Raw genomic sequence first — 22,236 nt, 5'->3', positions numbered from 1 at the left:
TCTCTGCACGGCTTTGTGTCGTCATTTACATTCTAAACATGTGGGACAAATATCTGGGACATATTTCAGTGCTCATGATTCAAAATGAGGCTCGGATTAAAACAGCAGCTCAATAACATTTGAATATTTGGAGCCCTCATCTTGTTTGGTCCCCAAACATAACAAGCTCTTCTGGAGGGCAGTGACAGCCGCTCCTCCTGGATTTGGATTTGACATTACAAAGAGGATGCAGGCTAACTTTATCTGTATTCGTTAAGCATTAGCAGTCCACCCCTTCATTTAAAAGTGTCCTTGATTTAACCACAGAGGATGAGGAAAACGATGTAATGACTCATTTAAAAGTTTTGACCCAAGACATGAGCTTTGTAGGTGTAACAGTTGTATCCATGGTAACAGCCCGCTGTAAAAGTGCATAAGAGTTTGCGTCACAATGTCGCATGTAGACACAAGATGTGCATGTGTGTGTGTGTGTGTGTGTGGGGGGGGTGATCTGAGGAGTCATGGGTGATTTAGCCTCACATGAAGCTGACTTTTCTGCCTCTCAGCTCTTTTGGAATTGAATGAGTCCTCCGAGATAATTTTTTTCCCTTTCTTGCCAGATTGAGGCCGGGTGTCAGGAGGGCTGTTTAGGTGTTGTGTGTTTGGCTGTGTGCGAATGGGTTTTATTGAGGGAGCGGTGCTTGTGCTTCTTCTATTTATGTCTGTGTGAATGTGTTATCAAGGGAGCTCTTCAAGCTTGAATAAGCCTTTTGTCTGCCTTGGCTGCTCTGCTCTCTGAGCCTGCTGTCCTCCAGGATCCTGTCTGTCTGCTCTGTTTGAATCACTGATAAAGGCCCTTCCTCCCTCCCTCCCTCCCTCCCTCCCCCCTTCCCTCTTTCCCTCTCCCTCAGCACCCTCCCTCTCCATTTCCTCCATTTTTCAACTTTACATTTCAGCCCTTCTCTTCAGATCTTTCTTCTTTTTTTGTTGAATTCATTTTTTATTGCATGTTTGTTACACTCATGCTACCGTTCCTTTATCCCTGCTCTGTTGCTGTCTCTTATTTTGTCAGCTTTCCGCTTCTTCTTCCAGTCAGAAGAGGCTTTGGAAGTATTAAAAGTAGCTGGGAAATAACCCAGACGCTCTGTGAAAACATAAGCACCGCTTTCACTTTTAAAATGTTTAATTAAGAACTAAAAATTTTGTGATGTTGAATCATTATCATTCCACACCATCAGCCTGGAAGCAGAAAGGTTTTTTTTTTTTCTGAAATGTGTTTTTTCTGAAACTTTTTCCAATAATTGTAGTATCCCTAAATGTCACAAGCACACACACGCTCACGCATTTGAGCGCGCACACACACACACACACACACACACACACACACACACACACACACACACACACACACACACACACACACACACACACACACACACACACACACACACACACACATCACATTAAACCTGTCTCCTTGGTGTTTTGAAACTAATGTTAATGATGGTTTCCAGGGATAGATTTGTTTTTGGTGAAATTGAGCATTCCAGTTTGTTACCAACCTTCACACATAAATAATATGACAGCTAGTTTTGCAGGATTAGAGTTTGCAGCGGTTTTAAATGCACCCCATGTACAAAGGCTTCCTCGTGCGGTGGGAGCAGGTTTGAGTGAGGCTCACGACTGTTAGATATTTAAAATTATTTGGCCATAATGTCAGATTTTTTCACAGTATAGTAGATTACACTACTCTAGGCTTACAAGAGGAGCAGAAGGTATATCATACTTTTGCAATGATTTTCAGAGGTCGGACCTATGTCATCCTCAGATGACTCTTTTTGATATTGTTATCGTCTTCCTCAGCTATTATTGAAAATATGGCCGAGTTCCGACCCGGCCTGTGCACAGAGGCGGCTCAGCAGGGACTCATGCAGTGGCTCCTTAAAAGAATCAAGGTAAGACAGAGCTCTTCATTTTAGGGCTGCTGCGGAAACAGGAAATCAACTTATGCATTCAATCCATATGTTCTCTTGTTACACAACTGAAAGTTGTTAATAAAGAATTGTGACTACAAATGTCTTCCACTTGTCTTTCCCAGCTGGACTGGCTAAAAGGAATCTCTTCTCCTCACAGGTAAAGATGCCGTTTGATGCCAACAAGCTGTACTGCAGTGAAATCCTGGCCATCCTGCTGCAGAACAATGATAGTAAGTTCATCTCAATAAATGGTTTATGGCTTCCAGTTTATTTGAGTTAATTTATCTTCTCCCAGATTTCACTGACAGGAAATTCTCTGTCCCTCCTTTTCATCTCACAATAAATTTCATCTCAATTTCATTCTCTCTTCATCATTAGCTGATATTCACAATTTCTAGTCATAAAATCTAAATTAAACTTAACTGTTAACTTATTTTTTATTTCAAGTGGCATTATTTAGATAACAATTATAATGAATATATTTGTTGATAGAGTCCCTTCCACCCTTTTATCAATGATTGTTTTTTAATCCTTTTTCATTCATTCATTCATCTTCCGCCCTGTCCGCCATAGCGGGTCGTGGGGAACCGGAGCCTATCCCAGCTGGCTTGGGCGTGAAGTGTGGGAAACTCCGGGCATGATGCCAGTGCGCCGCAGAGCCACACAGAGACACAGACAAACATGCACACACACACACACGCACGCACGCACGCACGCACACACACACACACACACTACAGGCAATTTGGTAGGGCCAATTAACCTGAAGCACATGTTTTTGGAGGTGGGAGGAAGCCAGAGAACCCAGAGAGAACCCACGCAGACACGGGTAGAACATGCAAACTCCACACAGAGTGAGACTCAAACCCGGAACTGCCTTGCTGTGCATCGACAGCACTACTCACTGAGCCACCGTACCACCCATCCTTTTTTCATAAACATGTTAAAGATTCTAGGTCTCTTTCAGTCTTCCTCCCGCCTGTATTTCTTGTAAATTTCCCACCCTTTCTATAATCACTATTGATGTTGTCATTCACTCATATCTTCTTTTGTCATTTTCCTCCATTGTGCTTTGATGTCATGTCTGCTCTCCATCCCTCCATTCCCTTCTCTCTCTCATTCCTCTTTGGTCTTTCCATGTCAGTTCTCTTCTTCATTACCCTGTGAATTTGCTGTCTTCTCCACTCACTTTACACTGGACTCTTAGATCCTTGAATAGGTTCTCGTTAATTCTGCGGGTCGTATTGCTTTTGAATGGGACTAATTTTTCATTTTACATTTATTATGAAATGCAAAATAAAATGTCAGAAAAAATCTTTTATTTTCCCTGAAAAACTTTTCAATTTAAATACAGTTGAAGGGAACAAGACAGATGACACCACTGTGATTAGGGAAATTATAATTTTGAACAATCCTCCATGAGCTAATTTGAATGTCATTATTGCTTTGTGCTGTTATACATGATTTAAAACTATAAAATAGGTACTGCTGTGAATAAGACAAGCTCTTCATTCCCTGCTGATTAGACTTCTTGGTATTTTACCTGGTGGAGGGCCTAGAGGTGAGCCAAGTGTCTTACATGACAATCTGATTTTTCTGTTTGTGGTCTGTTTGCAAGATGACATAAACACCTTGGTATATTTTAACAAAAGATCTTGAAATGTCAGTGTTTTTTTTTTAAATATACATTGCGTCCTGCACCTTTTCACCAGATATTAAGGATTTTAAAGATCCTACTCTAAATAATTCTAACATTCTCTAGTTATTGGACATTTTTTGGTTGGTTACATTGAACGTGGTCAATAGATTACCATGAAACTAGGTGTAATGGTCAGCAAAATCCTGAAATCTAGGTCACAGGCTACACTCATTACTGCTCATCAGGGGTTGTTGGATCCAATCTGACGCAATCGGCCTGGCTGGGAGGAAATAAGGTGGTTGAACTTGACCTGTTCATTGGTTGACTGTCCAGATAGACAGCAACAACAATTAGCATACAGTGTTTCTGGTCTAAGTGGGTTTTCCTTTTTTGAGGTTTTTTTTAAATTGATAAATCATGCAGATACATTTCTCCTTTTACCAGTCTCCTCCTCTTTCCAATTGTTCTTGTTTTTTTGCTACCTTATGATTTGGGGCTGATTCTTTTGTCAATCTTTCATTTTGATAGAATCATTGGGAGGTTTGAGGGACTTCTGCTTTCCACTGCTGCCTTTCATGACACCCAGGGACCCATGTTGAATTTAATTAAAAAGATTATTGGGGGGTGGGGGGTGGAGGGGGATCCAGGTTGTAGTTTTGTTTTTCATTGGGGAAATGTAACAATTGCATAAGACCCGAGAAAGCCCTTTTCCTCAAAATGTTCCTGACCAATTTTCAAGAAATTATCAGAGACAGGTATCCTGGTTGGGAACAGATTACCAGTACAATACATTACTGCCCAGTCGTACGGGAAATTATGACTCTTCTTCAACAACTCTTTTTCAAGAGTTATGAATGGAGCCAAGAACCAGATTTATGTTGTCATTGTGACAGGATTCAAATTCAGGGGCTGCGTGTAAAGAGGAATGGGACTTTGTAGAAGGAACCCTTTAGTGGGCATGTTCAGCCTTGACTGAGCTTTGTTTTGTTCAAATACTGTTTGGCCAAGCAAATATATCCACAAACAAAAAGTTGCTCATTCAGTCTTTCCCATAAATCTGAAATAGGTAGTCAGCATAAAAAGTGAACATATTAAAAGTATAAAAAATATTCTCTATAAATCTTGGAACATGTGTCTGTGTTCTTTTACTTGACACACATCAAACCAATTTCATATTGTTATTCGATCCACTTTGTCTAATTATACATTCTGCTGCTCATACTTTCCTCCAGCTCTTCATCGGTGCATTTGTCAGTGTTAGTGTTCATCTTTTGCTTTTATCTGACATCCCGTCACTCTCTTGGTTTCACTTCTTCTTGTGTCGTTCGAGTCAGATGGAGCTCCACCCCGCCTCTCTCAAAAGCCCGTTTTGTTGTACCCATCTCGATTTAATGTCCCTGTTTTCCTGATACTCCATTTTTATTTCTCAGCATTCCTCCTTCTTTATACCTCTTGTCCACAGATACCAGAGAACTGCTGGGAGAGATGGACGGTATTGATGTGTTGCTGCAGCAGCTATCGGTAAGATTTTTGCTTTTACAGTCTGTCTATAGTTTTTTCTACAACACCACCCTTTTATTTGCCTCCCATTCTGGTTGGATTAAACAATACCGGCAATTTATAAAGAGAATTTCTATGTATTCCGTTTTTGTGGGCACAGCAAACCATAAATTGTCCCTCTGTTCAATAATCATACCCATCATTTACAGATACATTTTCAGTCTGTTCTGTGCTCTGTGACATTTAGTTGATTCAACCGGCAGCTGTTAAAGTTTATCATTGACCAGCACTTCGGTGGCTGCTGGCATTTTCCCACCCTGTCTCTTAATCTCTGCTTAATTGGACCATTGACCCGACTAAAATTTCTGTCATGCTAGGCTTATTCCCTCTCAGTAAAGGTGCTCCTATTCAACTTATTCACAAATTTTTAATCCCAAAGCAACACGTTGACCTGGTTTTTCTTTCCAAATGCTCCCCTTTCATTACTCTCAATCCCTCCTTCTGTCTCAGGTGTTCAAACGTCACAACCCGTCCATGGCAGAAGAACAGGAGATGATGGAGAACCTCTTTGATGCTCTGTGTTCCTGTCTCATGCTGCCAGCCAATCGGGACCGCTTCCTCAGAGGAGAAGGGCTTCAGCTAATGAACCTCATGCTCAGGTGGAGTACAAAATGAGACATCTAAGCATCATGGGCTTCACTGTTTTACTATATCATTCAGAACCACCAACATTGGTTAGCAAGTAAGGGGTGACAGTATCATGTTTTGGTATGAAGGGGCATCCTAGATGTTCCCCATCATTCACAAAAAAGGATGAGGAGAAATTCAAGCTTTGTAAAACAAAGGATTATATTCGCAAATGATTACAACTGGTTTATGTTTATGTTAATAGATAGCATTCACATCTTTGTGGGAGCAGGAATGTATTTGATGCACAGTTTACAGGATTTTGTCTGTCTCCTCTCTTTGCTTTTAGTTTCAGTTTTTGCTGTTTGGGCTAAATATTATCCTTGTTGGACAAATGATTGAAAGCTACTGTTGTCGTTGATTGGTTGCAGCCCAGCAAGTGTTGTTGATAAATCTGGATACTTTGAAACCAACACTGATATCCGCGCTTAATAGTAGTCCATAGATGCGTTTGCAGGTTACTTTGTTAGATTCTAAAAGCCATCAGTTTAACTTTCTTGGAAAACAGATGGAAATTTCGAGGGAACTGTGAGCTGTTTACTTTTTTCATGCACTGTTCAAAAAATATTTTTTTGAGCTCGAGAAACTGGAACAAATTCGAAGTCATATGCCAAACAGCAACCTTGTGTCACAAGCAACTTTCATTCTTGAACTGAACTCTGTGTGTGTGTGTGTGTGTGTGTGTGTGTGTGTGTGTGTGTGTGTGTGTGTGTGTGTGTGTGTGTGTGTGTGTGTGTGTGTGTGTTTGTGGGTTTGTGTGTGTGTGTGTGTGCGTGTGTATACATACACAGTGTGTTTGTCTGTATTTACATACACCCAGTGGTGGCTTACGTCACTGGAGTGGGTGAACCAGCTGAATCCTTCTGGAGCCACCATGTTTAATCACAATGTTTGCTACCTAACAAACTTGCATTAAATAGCCTTGAATTTTGAGACGTCTCTGCTCACTTAACTTGTTCAGCGCTATAAAGATAGTCTAAGTATTTCATGCAGAGCCCAGCTCAGAACATCTCTTGATCTACTGTCTGGCCCAAGGTCAGATCATAGCCTTTGTCTTTTAGTGCTGTCAAAAAAGAACTATAATAATACAACTGGAAGAAGTGCTGAACTGAACATCACTTTGGTCAGCCTCTAATGCTGGCGTGACTGCTGGTCCAATCCAGTTTGCCGTTTGTGGACCAGCTATAGCCGTAAAGAATTATAAAGACACATTACACACATTTAAGAAACCTTCACAACTGCACCCTCTGTGCTGAAGATCACATCATTGGAGAAACTGCAGTAAAGTTTGAATCAATATGTCATTATTGGAATGCTAAACCTGAATTCTGTGAACTCTTCTACCAGGGAAAGAAAGAGTGGGGAAAAGACAGGAAGAGAATTAAGAGCACACAAACATGGCTATTAAAAATTTACTGGAAATCTGGAAAATAGTTACATCTGTAATTTAGCTAATTACACAGCGTAGAGTAGAGCGTGGGCTTTGTTTAAAACATAATGGACTTTGGTGAGTACAAGTGTATTTACATACAGGTGTTAAGGTCTTGTCATGGATGCCATGATCTTGTCAGGGATCGTTACGTTGTTCACTTTTTTGTTGCAACCTTTGCTTCAAGTCACATGAATAATGATATGTACAAAATAAAAATTGATACCTTCATCAATCCAAATGCATTGCTAAAACTGAAATGAGTTTTTACAGATATTAGACATGTAACAATTAAAGGGATTTACTCCATGTGTCTCTCTCTGTTTTGTCATGGTTTTGTTTCGATCACTTTTTGCTTACATCTTCCTGCTTTTTTTATTGAGACACGTCTTGTATTTTTTTTGGGTTTAAAACTTTTCTGTTCTTTCAACTTCAACCTTGAATGAATTCTTTGCACTGCTAAATGATTGTCAGAGTCAGTTGTAATGCAGCCATTTTTCAATACTAATCTTTAATGAGAATTTTCATTTTAAGATCAAGTCTGAGGTTGTTTGCTGATTCTGGTAGACAGTTTTTGACTGAGTTAGTCACATATAGCATTCACATGAATTCATGAAATGTCTCCTGCAAGTAGACATCAATATTTAGGGTTGACCACAGCAGAGTTCATGACATCAGAATTTTGAGTTAAGTCAGCTGTCTACTGACTGGATTGCTCAGCTTTCTTTCAGAAAATTCACCATGTATCACTTCCCCTGGCCTCTCCAGCCGTCCATCACATATAATGTGTCTGTCTGGAGCACCGGACTCAACTGCCTGAAATATGTGTCCCTTCTCTGAGATAAACACTGTCATCTGTCATTGGAGGGAATGGAGGAAGTGACATGATGACAGACAGCTACATTTCCTGGGGAGGGGCGTGCAAAGGTGCTGGTGGGGTGTCAATAGAGTGCAAAACTGTCGGGCCCCTTCATGCAAACACTTTAAATGATGGAAAACAGATGTAAAAATATATTACCATTGATTTGCTTGAGGGAACACAGATTTACAGGTTTATAGTAGTAGTATCATGTAGAATATTTGATAACTCAACTGGGTGTTGTGAGGATTCTTCATTGATTTTAAGAATGACAACTTTTCTTGTTCAGATAACACAATACTGCTTATCTTCTTATTCCCTTTGATGTGAAACACCTAAAATTATTAGAACTACTGCCAACAAGAGCACATTCACACCGTGTCACATGACATGCTACAGAAGTTACTGGTTGGAATTAAAGTTACGTCCAGCTATGTGTTTTTAAAAAAAATTAGACTATGCCTTAAGCAGGTGGTAGTCAGGAGGGTGGGGCAGTTGTGGAGATGGGAAATGAAGTGGAAACCCCACAACACATTGAATCTGGTTGTACTCGTCTAAAGTTCTATTTTGATATCTGAGTGTAGACGAAGTGGTTTTGCAACAGCATAACTGTAATGATGGAAGGAATACAGTGCGCCCTCGTTCTTTGCACCTAATGCGTTCCAGGAACCACACGTGCTTGAGGAATCCGCGATCGAGGTCGTAATCTATTTATCTTATTATTTACTGTAATTTAAACGTTTATGAACCCTCCCCATACTGATATTAAACCACCTTCTATCTGTATTACCTTTTCCCACACTCTTATCGACTGTTTAAAGTGCTTTTGTGTCTCACGAAAGTCAAAGACTGATGGAACAGAGCGCACTTCCGGATGCCGTCATTCAATAGAATGCACGTAAGGTATCACATGATTGCCTACTAAAAATCTGTGATGAGGTAGAGTTGCAATCGTTGATGCGTGAATGCGTGAGGGCGCATTGTATAGATGATGCATTCATATAATCCATAAACAAATGAAAAACAGTGATGTAGTAAAAATAAGATTACTGTACCTACACAACTCAAACATTGTGCTTTCCTTGAAACAAAGATTTCATTGTGGTATACAAATACCATTAATTACCGTATCTCTGACTTCAGCATTATTTCCTGTCTCTGCTGCAGAGAAAAGAAAATGTCTCGTACCAGTGCTCTAAAGGTCCTGGACCATGGGATGATTGGACCAGAGGGAGCGGATAACTGTCATAAATTTGTTGACATCCTGGGCTTGCGAACCATCTTTCCACTTTTCATGAAAACTCCCAAGAAGATGAAGAAAACTGGTACCACAGAGAAGGAGCATGAAGGTCAGTCACTAATAAAACAGAGCAAGTGAAAATGAGATTTTTTATTGCAATTAGCTACATTTGCCTTTTCAGCCCCCCCCCCCCTACATTCGATAGAGCTGTACATACATAATTTATGTGTCTGTCCGCACACATACAGTAGGTACCTAACAGGCTTTTTTTTTTCTTTATTCAGTTCATTTTTCTTCTTTCCAGACATGTTATTAAAACATATTTCACTTTCATCAGTGTTTCAACACTGATGAAAGTTAAAAGGGTTAACGGGTAGAAGCCATTGGCTTGTAAGATTCCCGTCCCCTAAATTATCAACAAAACATCTCTCTCATTAGAATATGTAATCAACAAACTCAGACATTAAAAGTCTTCAACCAGCTCATACACTGAATTTGACAGACGTTCATATCCTTATCCACTTCCAGATATTAGCCTTTTACCCTAGAGTATAACCATGTTTACATTCTTCCTAGGAACACAAGGTTTGTTAACATCATGGATAGTCAAAACTAGACGTTGACCTTGCCAGTGTTCTGCACAAGAATATAATGATCATATTAACCTCTTTCAGCAGACAGTCTTTATACGAGAATTAACCAGTTTGTGGCAGACACTTTAACAGTTTTACATGGTATTATATTGTCAAAAGATATCAACATGCTCTTTCAAGTCTCAAGTTAATGTTATCCCATGTTATCACAAATACATGTTGTTGTTTTTTGTCTGTTTTTGTTTTGTTTGTTTTTTTGTTCATTAGTCCATGTTTCTGACATCAATGGTGTTGATTTTTTCGACTGTTCCATGAAATACTTGAAGTGTCCAAAATTGTAGAGCTCCCAATATTGAAGTGACTCTGTTGTACTGATCTTTGGTGTAGTAAGAATTCTTGTCCGTCTTTATTGCTCATATTTCACCAACTCCTCTGCACTCCTGATCACCATTGTTTTCATCTGGTCCGGAGAAAGCCCCTTTGTTTTGATGAAGATCCTGCAGTTGTTGGTCCAGGTGTTGTCGATCAGTCCATTCTTCTTCAGTTGTCGAACTTTTTAGCGATATCAGCATTGGTTTTAGTGAGATTCTCATTAATGTAGACATTTTTTCCTTTCAGTTTGAAGCCTTGTTTCCGAAGAGCTATCTTGTGTTTACGATTGTTGAATTTTATCAGCACTGCAGGTGGTCTCCTACCTCCAGATGGTAATGGGTAACATGTCTCAATCTGGTCTGGATCTATAGTTATCTCCAGATCCCTCAGTTGAGAACTCACTTGTTGCTCCAGAGATTCGATGTCAGCGCTAGCCATAGCATTTCTGTAATTCCTCGGCTTGATTTTGATTCCAGTGATGATCACATCATTTATATGAATGCTTTGTTCCAAATCATCCATTATTTGTTGTTCCTGTTCCAAGACAAAATTTTTTCGGTCTTTTACATCCATGTCTTTCTGAATTTTCTTCATTTTGTCCTTCATTTCTTCCAAGGCATCTAGCACCGGTTTTAGCTTTTCTTCCAACTTTTATCAAAGTCACTCCCTAACTTATCAAAGTTGCTCTTTAACTAAGTCTTTAATTCTTTCATAGAGACCATCTGGTCTTCAGTATCCTCCGATTTTCCTTTTGGTTTCGTCATTTTGCAGAGAATAAGTGACAGTCAGTCTGGGTATGAGTTAGAGAGATAGCAACAACAGGAGACAGAAGAAAGAGGTCTGCTCCCGTTGAGAGCCGGAAGTGCAAGTGCTATGGTCTATCCATCAATCTGTATTGAACTGACTGATAATAAACTCCAATTTCCATATATATTTTTATATTTTAACTGTTAATTCATTTTATTGTCCTCATGGAAAAAATATCTTTTCAGTCTTTACTGTATGTTTTTGAACATGCATATATATAATCCAAAAGCTGTTTAAGTCAATCCACTGGATGTTAAGAAAGTTCTTGAAGATGTTTCGTCTCTTATCCAAGAGACTTCTTTGCTAACCTCTTAGCTAACCTCTTTCTCTGCATACATTCCTGTACCTTCTCATTCCACCACCAAGTCTCCTTATCTACTTTCCTTCCAGATGACACACTAAGTACTCTCCTACCTGTCTCCCTGATCACATTAGCTATAGATTTGATTTGCGTGTTCGATTTGGCAAAAGTTTTACATGGGATGCCCTTCCTGACACAACCCTCTATTTATTCGGCGCAATAAGACACTGGCTTGTGTCGTCTTGTGGCTACATTAAACATATATTTTACATGTGTATGTAAATACTTCATATTGTACAGGACATGGAAATCTTTCTTCCATGCCAGTTATTTGGTTTTAGTGGAACGTGTTGATGATGATGGGAAGAGGTCAGTGTACTGTATGTACTGACTACAGTACATATACAATATGCCCTGTATAAACTGTATACTGTGTATATATACATATACAGTGGTACCTCTACTTACGAATGTCTCTACATACGAAATTTTCTACTTACAAAATGCCTCAACAGGAAAACATTGCCTCTAGTTACGAAAGAAATTTCGAGTTACGAAAGGTAAAAATACAGTATGGGCTGTCCTCGTCCCACAGTATGCAGTGTCCTCGTCATTCGGCCCTCGATCCATGAGGTGTTCTGATAGTTTTGTGCAAATATATTATGTTTTTGAGTATTCGCTATGGACCCCAAGAAAGTGACTAAGAAAAGAGGGAAAGAAAAGACAAAGAAATTATTTTTTTTGTCCATACGAACAAAGCAAGAGATAATAGAAAAGCATGAAAAAGGGATACGTTTGTTTGATCTTGCCAAAGAATATGGCCATCATGCATCTACAGTCGCCACATAATTAAAACAATAGGAGGTGTAATGAGTTTAAGGCATCGCGTTGGTGGTTGGAGAAGTTCAAAAGGAGGACTGGAATTCACTCTGTTGTTCGGAATGGTGAGGCAAGAGAGCATGAACCAAAGAGGGCAAAAAACAATGAGGACAGCAGTTAAAAGGTAAATGACCATCATTTTTATTCTTTACTCTATTCTTTGTTTTTTACATTATGCATAACTCTTATTGTTTGATAATCTAATTGTAACATATATTTGTTATGTTTTGATGCATTTTTATGCTTTATAAAACATTAATGTCTGAACTTTTGTGGGCTTGGAACGGATTAGGGCATTTGCATGGAAAACGCGTCTCTACTTACGAAATTTTCTACTTTCAAACTTTCTTCTAGAACCAGTTAATTTCGTAAGTAGAGGTACCACTGAATATACATATATACAAATGCTGTCTATATATACATTTACACAGTATACAGTTTATTTATACACATACTAGCGGGAACTCGTTGAAATTCCACGATTAAACAATAATATCAGATGTCATACCAAGCTAACGTTAGCTAATGCTAGGAAAAGGCACCTGTCACAAGAGCAAGAGGAAAACAAATTTTAGAGAAGTGATAGTTCTGTTGTCTGACTACATGAACAGAACTGTATGTAGTTACTTAAAGACCATTTTTGTCAGATGCCTGCGGAGCATTTTGGATACTACATCGATTGTCCCATTACAAACGGAAACCATAGCTGGATAGACTGTTTGTGCTAGCCAGCTAGTTTCAGTCAGAATTCGTTACCAATTTCTGTGTCTTTCCTGCTGTTTGGACTTTCTGCTCAAAAACATGAAATTTGTTGGAAGAGTTATGACACTCTAAAATTATGTTAATTGTGAAGTCTATGTATTGTTGTGTCTTCTCCTAACATACCAGATGCCTTACGCCATATTGTTCACATGATTCCTTCTGGCAGATGTGCCGTGATTGGTTGGGTGCTTGATGACAGGTAGTGGGTGGAGTCGGTGACAGCATGAAACTTTCAAGTAAGCTTATTCAGATATATAGTTGGAATAATATTTAATTATAAATGAGCTGTTTTAAGTAGAATAATTTGTTTTTGCTATTTGAACTGTATTTAAATAGTTTGCTCCTTACTGATCATCAAAGAAAAGTATTGATTTCATTTTAAAGTTTCATTTGAGCTGTACATGAAAATTTTCATGTTGTGAGTGTGATAACCTTGGCTTTGTAGTGTAGATGATAATTGATAGTGTGATGGCTATTCCTCTGACACCCTTCACATATCATAAATGGTCTTATTTATCAAAATTAAAAATGTATATCTCTGTGACTGTACTAATTTAAGTGATTGCACTAACCACGGCAGAGTAGTTTATTTGGTCCTGCTCTGTATTTTCTTCATGTTGTCATGCCCACTTCCTGCAAAGGCACTCAATCCTAATCTGCTCATGTATTACGGTTTTCTGCCTCTTCAGCCTGTCAGTTTACTCTATCAATCCAATCTTGATTGATTTTCCTGACTGCGCTCTAGAACCTACCTTGTCTATGAGTGGAAGATAGGAAGTGCAAGCAAAAGCCAGAGAGAGAAAAAGATAGGATATCCATTTGAAACAGGAAGATGGAATTCAATAGAGAAAAAACTAAAACCAAAACAGGTAGAAACCTTCCATCTCTCTGCTCTGTTTGATTACCTCTGCCCAAAATGTGGAAGCCTACTTCACTCCCTGTCTGTATTAATTAAGTCTGATTCAACCACCAGGCCTTCCCAACCCAGCAGAGAAGAAAAAAAAAGCTTTCCTTTGTGTTCTGTCTCACCAACAGACTGGATATATTAACCTTCAACCTTCTGAAGTAACAGGGAGGACAGTTGGGAAGATAACCCATTGTAGCCCTGCATGTTGTAGTGCTTGGAAAGACAGATACATGCTTAAAAGACTTGCTTTCAAAATAGATGTGGAAATCCACTCCGGAGGTTTGTGAAATTGTGTTCAAGACTTGTGTCTCAAAGGTGTACCATACATCCCTTATATTGTTTTTTGTTTTGCATTTACATTGGCAAACTATGTACCTGTTGCTATTTTTACAACCCGCGAAGGGGATGTATTGTAATTATCAGTGTTTGTGTGTTCGTCCGTCTGTCAGTCCGTTAGTCCACCAAATACAGGGGTTCCTCTACTCTATGAAATTAATTTGTTTCCGGAAGAAATCACGTAAGTAGAAAATTTTGTGAGTACAAACGCGTTTTCCATGCAAATGGCCTAATCCATTCCAAGCCCCAGAAAAATTCAGACATAAATGTTTTTTAAAGCTTAAAAATGTATCAAAACATGTAACAAATACATGTTACAATTAGATTATTACACAATAAATGAGAGTTGTGCATAATGTAAAAAATAAAGAATAGAGTAAAGAATAAAAATTATGGTCATTACCTTTTAACTGCTGTCCTCATTGTTTTTTGCCCTCTTTGGTTCATGCGCTCTTGCCTCACCATTCCGAACAACAGAGTGAATTCCAGTCCTCCTTTTGAACTTCTCCAACCACCAACGCGATACCTTAAAGTCCTTAAACTTTCTTTTGTTTTAATAACGTGGCGATTGTAGATGCATTATGGCCATATTCTTTGGTGAGATCAACCAAACGCATCCCTTTTTCATGCTTTTCTATTATCTCTTGCTTTGTTTGTATAGACAAAAGAAGTTTTTTCTTCATTTTTTTTTTCCTCTTTTCTCCGTCACTTTCTCGGGGTCCATAGCGAATACTCAAAAATTAATATATTTGCGCAAAACTATCATAACACCTCATGGGTTGAGGGCCGAATTAAGACGACCATGCATAAACGCCAATCTAACTCCACACAGAGGTCCCTCTTAGCCAATGGGATGCCAGGAAGATGCTAGGTAATAGCCAATTGCAGAGCAGCTATGAGAATGTTGTGTTCAGGAACCTGTGGGAGCTGCGAGTATAAGCTTATACTGTATTTTTACCTTTTGTAAGTCTAAATTTCTTTCGTTCTAGAGGCAATATTTTCCTGCTGAGAAATTTCGTAAGTAGAAAGTTTTGTATGTAGAAACATTCGTAAGTAGACGTACCACTGTATCTACTCAACCGTTGCAGATAGACAGATGAAAGAAAAAGCACATTACTCAGGCGGCAAAGGGGATGAAAATGAGATGATGACCTTAACCTTGAGAAAACTAGGTCAAGGTCAGATTTCAACTTTTGTACACTCAGGAACCAGACAAGATAGAAAGACGAGGGAGAAGGCCAGTGTAAGACCCTAGATCAAAGGTAGTGCTTTGATCTAACTATGCTTTGATTTATCCTGACCTATGAAAGTAGGTCAGGGCAAGATTTTGAAATCGGGGTGTTGCAGTCTCTGACTGCCTTGGTTCTAGTTGATATTGTGTCTATTGAGTCTCCAAATAATACTAATATGTGATCAAGGAGGAAGTATCACCTATGGTCACAGAGGAATCATCACTACCATGCATCACCTTTTGGAGACTACACAAATGTAAAAATGAAGCAGACCCACCATTTTTGAGTAGTTTTGCAACAGCATGCTCTTCATGTGTTTTGCTTTAAAGATACATTTTTCATCGTGGATTGTAGTAATAATTTGTCCTGGCAGTGCAGAAATCCACACAGTGGTCAGTGGAGGAGGTATTTCTTTGTTTGCGCACAGCACCTGTGTGTCGTTTTGAAAATTATATTATAGTATGTTTGTAAAGTATTGCTTTGGCAACATGCTGCACTGAGGGGGAGCTACAGCTGTAGGGTAAATGAAACCATGCAAACAAAAAGACCAAAGAGTATAGACTTGGTGTACCACTATATCATTGTAAAAGGGAAATAAAGATGTGTTGCTGCCCTGCACCTCCATTTGTCGTTGTTTGCTCCTACTTTAGTGGGAGTCCAAAGGGAACCCTGATGGGGACTTTTCAACACACTCCAATGAAGATCTTTAGACTTCTTGAAATTAATATTTATCAGATTTAATCCAGTGTCCAAGCAACAACACAAATGTAACAATAAGGTGTACGTTTTGAGATAACAAAAACGTTAGTGGTTAGTCAACATTTGGCAGTCATATTAATTTTATTAGACCATACCCTCTATATAATGTTTCAATGCCAAAAAGCAGGAAAATTATTTTCTCCACAGACATATTAGACTAAAAATGTATTTTTTCCTGATCAAAAGAGTTCTACTGTCTAACAGTAACATACTTTGACAGATCGATAAAAGTCTATGATAATGTTTTAGCCATTGTTGAAGTCATGTCAGAGAAGTTACTGAAGGAATCTGAAGGTGAGTTCAAAAAATGGATGATAGAAATCAGCAACAGACCAATGTTCATATTAATTATTGTTCATCTTATAACTAATTTTTCAAGCAAATGCTTTTTTACAATGTTGTGAATTAAATATTGCGGTGCTTTGGATTTGGATTGTTCCACTTGAGGAATCATTATGGTGAGTTGATATTGCGTGACGTTTCACTTCTATAAGTGTTATTATAGACCAATTTATCAGTCCAATGTTACCGACCGAAAAGCACCACCTCTTGCATTCACAATGGACACACACAGGAATAATGAACAGCATTAATGTGAGACAAATCACGCTACATCGTCATTAAACAGTAATTCAAACATGCAGCATGTTGTTTACATCTTTCTATAGTACAAATAGTTTAACAGATGTAATGTATACTGAACAAAACACACAACACTGTTCCTCATCTCCAGGAAAAAATACAGTAATTCATCAGTATCGTGGCCTGCCTTTACGTGAACCAGCAGTGACGCTCATAATAACATATGCACATTGACATAATCACACAATAGTACAATCTAACGTTAGCGAGGGCAATTCCATCTGTTAATTCAACCATCTCAGAGAACATGACAGTGGACATTGTGTTCAGCTGCTGAACACAATGTCCACTATCATGTTCTGAATGTGTTGGACGACAGCCTGACAAATACATAATTTTTCATATAGTTTCTGTTAAACAATTAAATGTAGAAGTTTTAACAGTTAAATATGGGCATGTTCAGCATTGGAAAGACTTTTTCATCATTAGTTCTAATTGTTATTCTTTGTGATGAGATTTCAGCCTGTTTAGGATTTACTGGCATGTCTCAATTGATTCGTCAAACCAGCTAAAGGCTTAATGAGATGTCTGTCATAATATAACGTGTATTGAGTGGACCCTCCTCCTCAGTAAGACTACTAATTAAAAGTGCTGTGAATCAAGTGGTTCTCCAGAGTAACACAATAACAATGTCGATTAATTAACTATCAGCCGCCTCAAACAAAAGTAATTAGTAGGTACGGACCTGTTTGTCCTTCTGCTCTTAGTGTGCTCTCTTTTAAATTCACACCGTGACACAGTCCTTCATAAACCTCTGAGCAAAGATTGATCCCCATGAAATCCTTTCTAAAATTGACACAGCACAAATGACCAGGGATTGTCAGGCTACTTGAGCGTAAAGGATGGGATAATTAACAGAGACATTATAAGTGAATGAAAAAATACCCAAACAAAAAACTACACATTTCTGCTCATGAATATTCTTGCCACAACCCTGCTGTTAACCTTGTTTTTAGGGTCTCAGTTTATTGTTTTACGCACTCTGTCATTACAAGCAAAATGAGATTGTATGATAGAAATTGGTGGCAGCCGGCTGTTATATTTAGGTGGCTAATGATGCGCGCAAACCCAAGAGGCACCAGAAGTAAACAACTAATTTACATGCTGGGGTACAATAGTCGTAGTTTTGTCTCTGGATCCAACTCTGTAAAAAGTGCTTCTTTGGGTGCTCATGAGAATGTGTGTTTATGATTGGTGGAGAGATACTGAACAAGGAGGGAACAGAAGCACCTGATATTTCTAATGCAACTCCGAAATCTTCAAGTGTAATGAATGTCCTTATCATGACCTGTATTTGCCATTGAATGCAATAATTTAGGTAATGGATATGAATATGGATATGGTTTGATCCTAGGAAGAAGTCTGTCTTGAATCAAATTATTTTGTTGCTCTGTGGATTTGTTAGAAGTATGCATCAAAGGTTCAAAGATGTGGCCATGATGCTTATAACAGGCAGTTCCATTAGAAAGATAAAACATGGTATTTTATCAGCCTATTACTTTATCATTAGTATCAGACTCTGTGATATTAACAAATGGATTCAGAAAGCATGACTGCATAGCAGAATTCTATGAGATAAGGTAGTGTAATGCAGAAACACATTAAATAAATCACATATTCCATCAAAGGCAGAGATGCAGCTCTCGTGTGATCATCCCATCTCCCTGCACAGAGTGCCTTCAGCACAGATTGGGATCAGTAACATTTTACATGATACAAGTTTGATTATAATCCTTGTTGTCAGACTCATGCTGTATAATCCTATTATTAGTGTATTTCAGTGGGAGAGATTTACAGTTAGATCCCTGTGTAAAGACGCTTCTAATTAACTTCTTCACGTTTGGCCTTTGCTTTGGTGTGGATTGATTGTGTGTTATCTCTATATACCCACACTGTAATGAAATATTCTGCCATATATTTTATGATCGTCTTCAGTTCAAGACTGCACAGAGGAGAGGATGTACTTCAGTGCATGAAGTCACCCTGTTTTCACAGGGTGACTTTAATCACTTTTCATTTGTTGTCCTTGGAGGAAGAAAGTCAGAAACCAAAATGCATAAATTACCAGACTAGATAAATAGTGATCAAAAACCACCTTACTAAACAACAAGGAGGCCATAGAGTTTGAGTAAGCCACATTAATTTTAAGTCCTATCTTGCTTCGATGCATGGACATCTTGTTCTTCACTCGAGCTTGTTGAACAAGTGACTGAATAAAATTGCATAGCAAACAGTTTGCAGGATTGATAGCTCATTAGCTGCTCAGTTTCAGTACAATAACCATTTAAACATATATTTGTGTCACTTCTGCTCAGTTAGATGTAGATGTGCTCCTTAATTTTCTCTACCAATACCACAATGTCTGCGCCTAACATGTGGACTATACTGTAGTTCTTGTTTACTTTGTTCTGTTAACACATCATTAGAATCATCTTCTCCTTTCGGCTTTTCCCTTCAGGGATCGCCACAGAGAATCAGTTGCCTCCATCTAACCCTGTCTTCAACATCCTCTTCTGTCACACCAACTACCTCATATTTCTTATAAAAATAGCATAATAAAATTGAAACACATTTGTGCCTAAGTAACTCAGACCTTTTTGTGTCAGCAGTTGTGAAAGTATTAAAGGTTTTTTAAGTGGAACTTATTAAATTAAGTGAACAAATTTTAATGGAGAGTAGGTTTCATGGGACATTAAAATGAAAGCCAGAATGTATTATGTGATTATTAGTAAACAGCGCTGTTCACTGATTTACAAAATGCAAGTATTTTGTTTTGTGCGTGGTTGTCAAATTTCAACACTTGGTTCCGGTTTGCCGCAGAGTAAATAAACTTGGAGGTTGCAGGTTTTCTTATCACCATTCCATCTGTTATTCAGTCTTCAGCTACATGGGCTCTCCTTGCCATGTGCTCCTGGCTCATTTGTAGGGTGTCAAACCTGAAGTCAACTTGGCTGAAAAACAAATTACAGACAATAACATGCACGTCATGTTCTCTTAATAATTTATCCTGAATTTCCTCCTCCTTGCATCCCCCAAAAACTCAGAGCTATAATTCATTCCTGGTCCCTCAGACAGTGCATGTAGTGTCTATAACACCCCGTCACACTATTACGCGGTGCTGGGAGGCTGATTGCTCACCCCAGGGCACAGTTAGTTCAGACCCAATCTGTCTGCTGTTGAAGTAGCACCAACATGTTATCCTCCAACATTCAGAGGTGCGCTGCACCTCCTTCAGCTGTCAATCAATAACCTAATGCAAGCCACTCAGGGTTATTTGCATGTAATGGTGTATGTCCCCATGGGGCAGAGATGAGACAAACACTGACTGCTTAGTGAAGGATGACTGAATACAAGCATTTTACATGCATATTGTTATCTGACTACAAATAACTCTCTATGAAAAGTTGGCTGAGGAGTTATTTACTGCTATGAAGTAGTTCCAGATGATAGGTTGATTTTATGCATCGCCATTTTGGAAGTGCCAACTATAACAACAGTTGTTCATTTTTGGCCATTATGCTTGTTTGGTGGAGCAGTTTCATTTTACAACATCCAGGCATTTGATGTTCGAGTGAAATTACATTCGCTCTGTTCACACAGTGTTTGTGATGCCGCAGGTCTGTGCAGTGAGTGCTGAGATTTGTTCATCATTTAAAAGATAAACGCCTGCAGATGCTTCTACAAATACCACAGTCCCATCAGAGGTTGTAATTGTTTGAATCATTATTGTGTTGAAATCAAGTGCTCAAGGGACCTCAGCAATGCTTAGGAAGTGAACTGACACCTCTCCAGCCACCAGTTCACACTCCAAACTTGTGCCCCACTCTGGACTTGAAACCGTCACCCTCTGGTTGGGGCCAGGATGACACGTCGTAATTGAGGGAAACTTGAATTCTGCTATCTTCTAGAAAGTCTTGAGGGAGAATGTCAGGTCATCTGTCTGTGAATTGAAACTCAAACATAAGTGGGTCATGCAGCGGGTCAATTATCCCAGGCATAAGACTAGGACCACCTCTGAATAGCTCAAAATGGGTGCCGTTAAGGTTTTGGGGTGTTCTTCTCCAAAGCCCCATTCGAAGAGCTTTTTCTCCTCAGCCTTTTCCCCACTATATTTTTCTGAACATTGTGAAATATAGGCATGATGGAGTGTCAGTGTGTTCCACCTCTGTGGCACCTCAGGATGTAGTAACAGCACCAAAACTGACATGTGTTTGAGTAGATTATCTCGACATTGTGGAGAGTGGGAAAGAAGTCTGTGCCATCAATGTCTCCAACTGATCTCCACTTACTGGAAACATTAAGTGACAACAACATGTGGTAAATCCAGGTTACAATTAACTCTTTAAATTGGTGATTTAGGCATTTGATAACCTTTTAGCTTTATTAACCAGAGTTATGACTTTAAAGTTGCTCTTTTAGTTTAATGTTCGAGTGCTTTGAAAATTAAGCAAATTTACTACGAGTTACAAAAAAAAAAATTGGAATAAATGCCACTGTATTTCCTTTTTTGGGTAAATCAGATCTATTGTTACCAATTTTTGTTGTCCAATAATTGTCCAAAGTTCATATTCATTGACTTCAAGAGGCTGATTGTCCACCCTTTAAGCTGTTGTGCAACAATACCCGTGTGGATTGTGAGTTTCTCGATTCAACCAACCTAACAAATATTACGTACACAAGAAGCAGCAGCATCTATTTATCATCATCAGTGCACAAATTGGTCTTACTTGTGCACATTTTCTATGTAAAATTGTTTTAGTACTGCATTTTCATAGGTTATGACTCAGAACCTGTGGTAGCCAGTTCAAAACTCAGCATTCTTCTACCAATACATTCACTATCTCTCCTCTGGACATATCCAAACCATCTCAGCATGGCCTCTCTGACTTTATCTCCAAAACCTCTAACTTGTGCTGTCCCTCTGATGTATTCATTCCTGATCCTATCCATCCTGGTCCCTCCCAGAGAGAACCTCAACGTCTTCAGATCCGCTATCTCCAGCTCTGTCTTCTGTCTTTTCCTCAGTGACACTGTCTCTAGACCAAACAGCAACACTGGTCTCACCACAGTTTTGTACACCTTTCCCTTCATTTTAGCTGAAACTCTTCTATCACATATCACACCTGACACTTTTCTCCACCCGTTCCATCTTGCGTGTACATGCATTCTTCACCTCTTCCACATTCTCCATTGCTCTGGACTGTTAACCCTAAGTACTTAAAATCCTCCACCTTCTTGATCTGTTCTCCCTTGGGTCCCTCTCATTTACACACATGTACTCTGTCTTACTGTGGCTGACATTCATGATCATAAACATACTAAACAAACACTTAATTT

The 22,236-nt window shown here is 38.9% G+C and overlaps 1 protein-coding gene across 1 annotated transcript in view; it reads left to right on the top strand.

Annotated features, from left to right (window-relative positions):
- Positions 1-22,236, top strand: part of ctnnbl1 (catenin, beta like 1) — a 76,694-nt gene that overhangs the window by 10,824 nt on the left and 43,634 nt on the right. Inside the window, exons 7-11 of the mRNA XM_068331969.1 lie at positions 1,843-1,934; positions 2,113-2,185; positions 5,057-5,115; positions 5,605-5,753; positions 9,237-9,418. Of these exons, the coding sequence (XP_068188070.1) occupies positions 1,843-1,934; positions 2,113-2,185; positions 5,057-5,115; positions 5,605-5,753; positions 9,237-9,418 (555 nt within the window). The remainder of the gene's footprint in view (positions 1-1,842; positions 1,935-2,112; positions 2,186-5,056; positions 5,116-5,604; positions 5,754-9,236; positions 9,419-22,236) is intronic.

The sequence above is a fragment of the Antennarius striatus genome, chromosome 2, assembly GCF_040054535.1.
Source record: "Antennarius striatus isolate MH-2024 chromosome 2, ASM4005453v1, whole genome shotgun sequence".
Taxonomy (NCBI): Eukaryota; Metazoa; Chordata; class Actinopteri; order Lophiiformes; family Antennariidae; genus Antennarius; species Antennarius striatus.
This window is presented reverse-complemented; position numbering and strand designations above follow the sequence as displayed.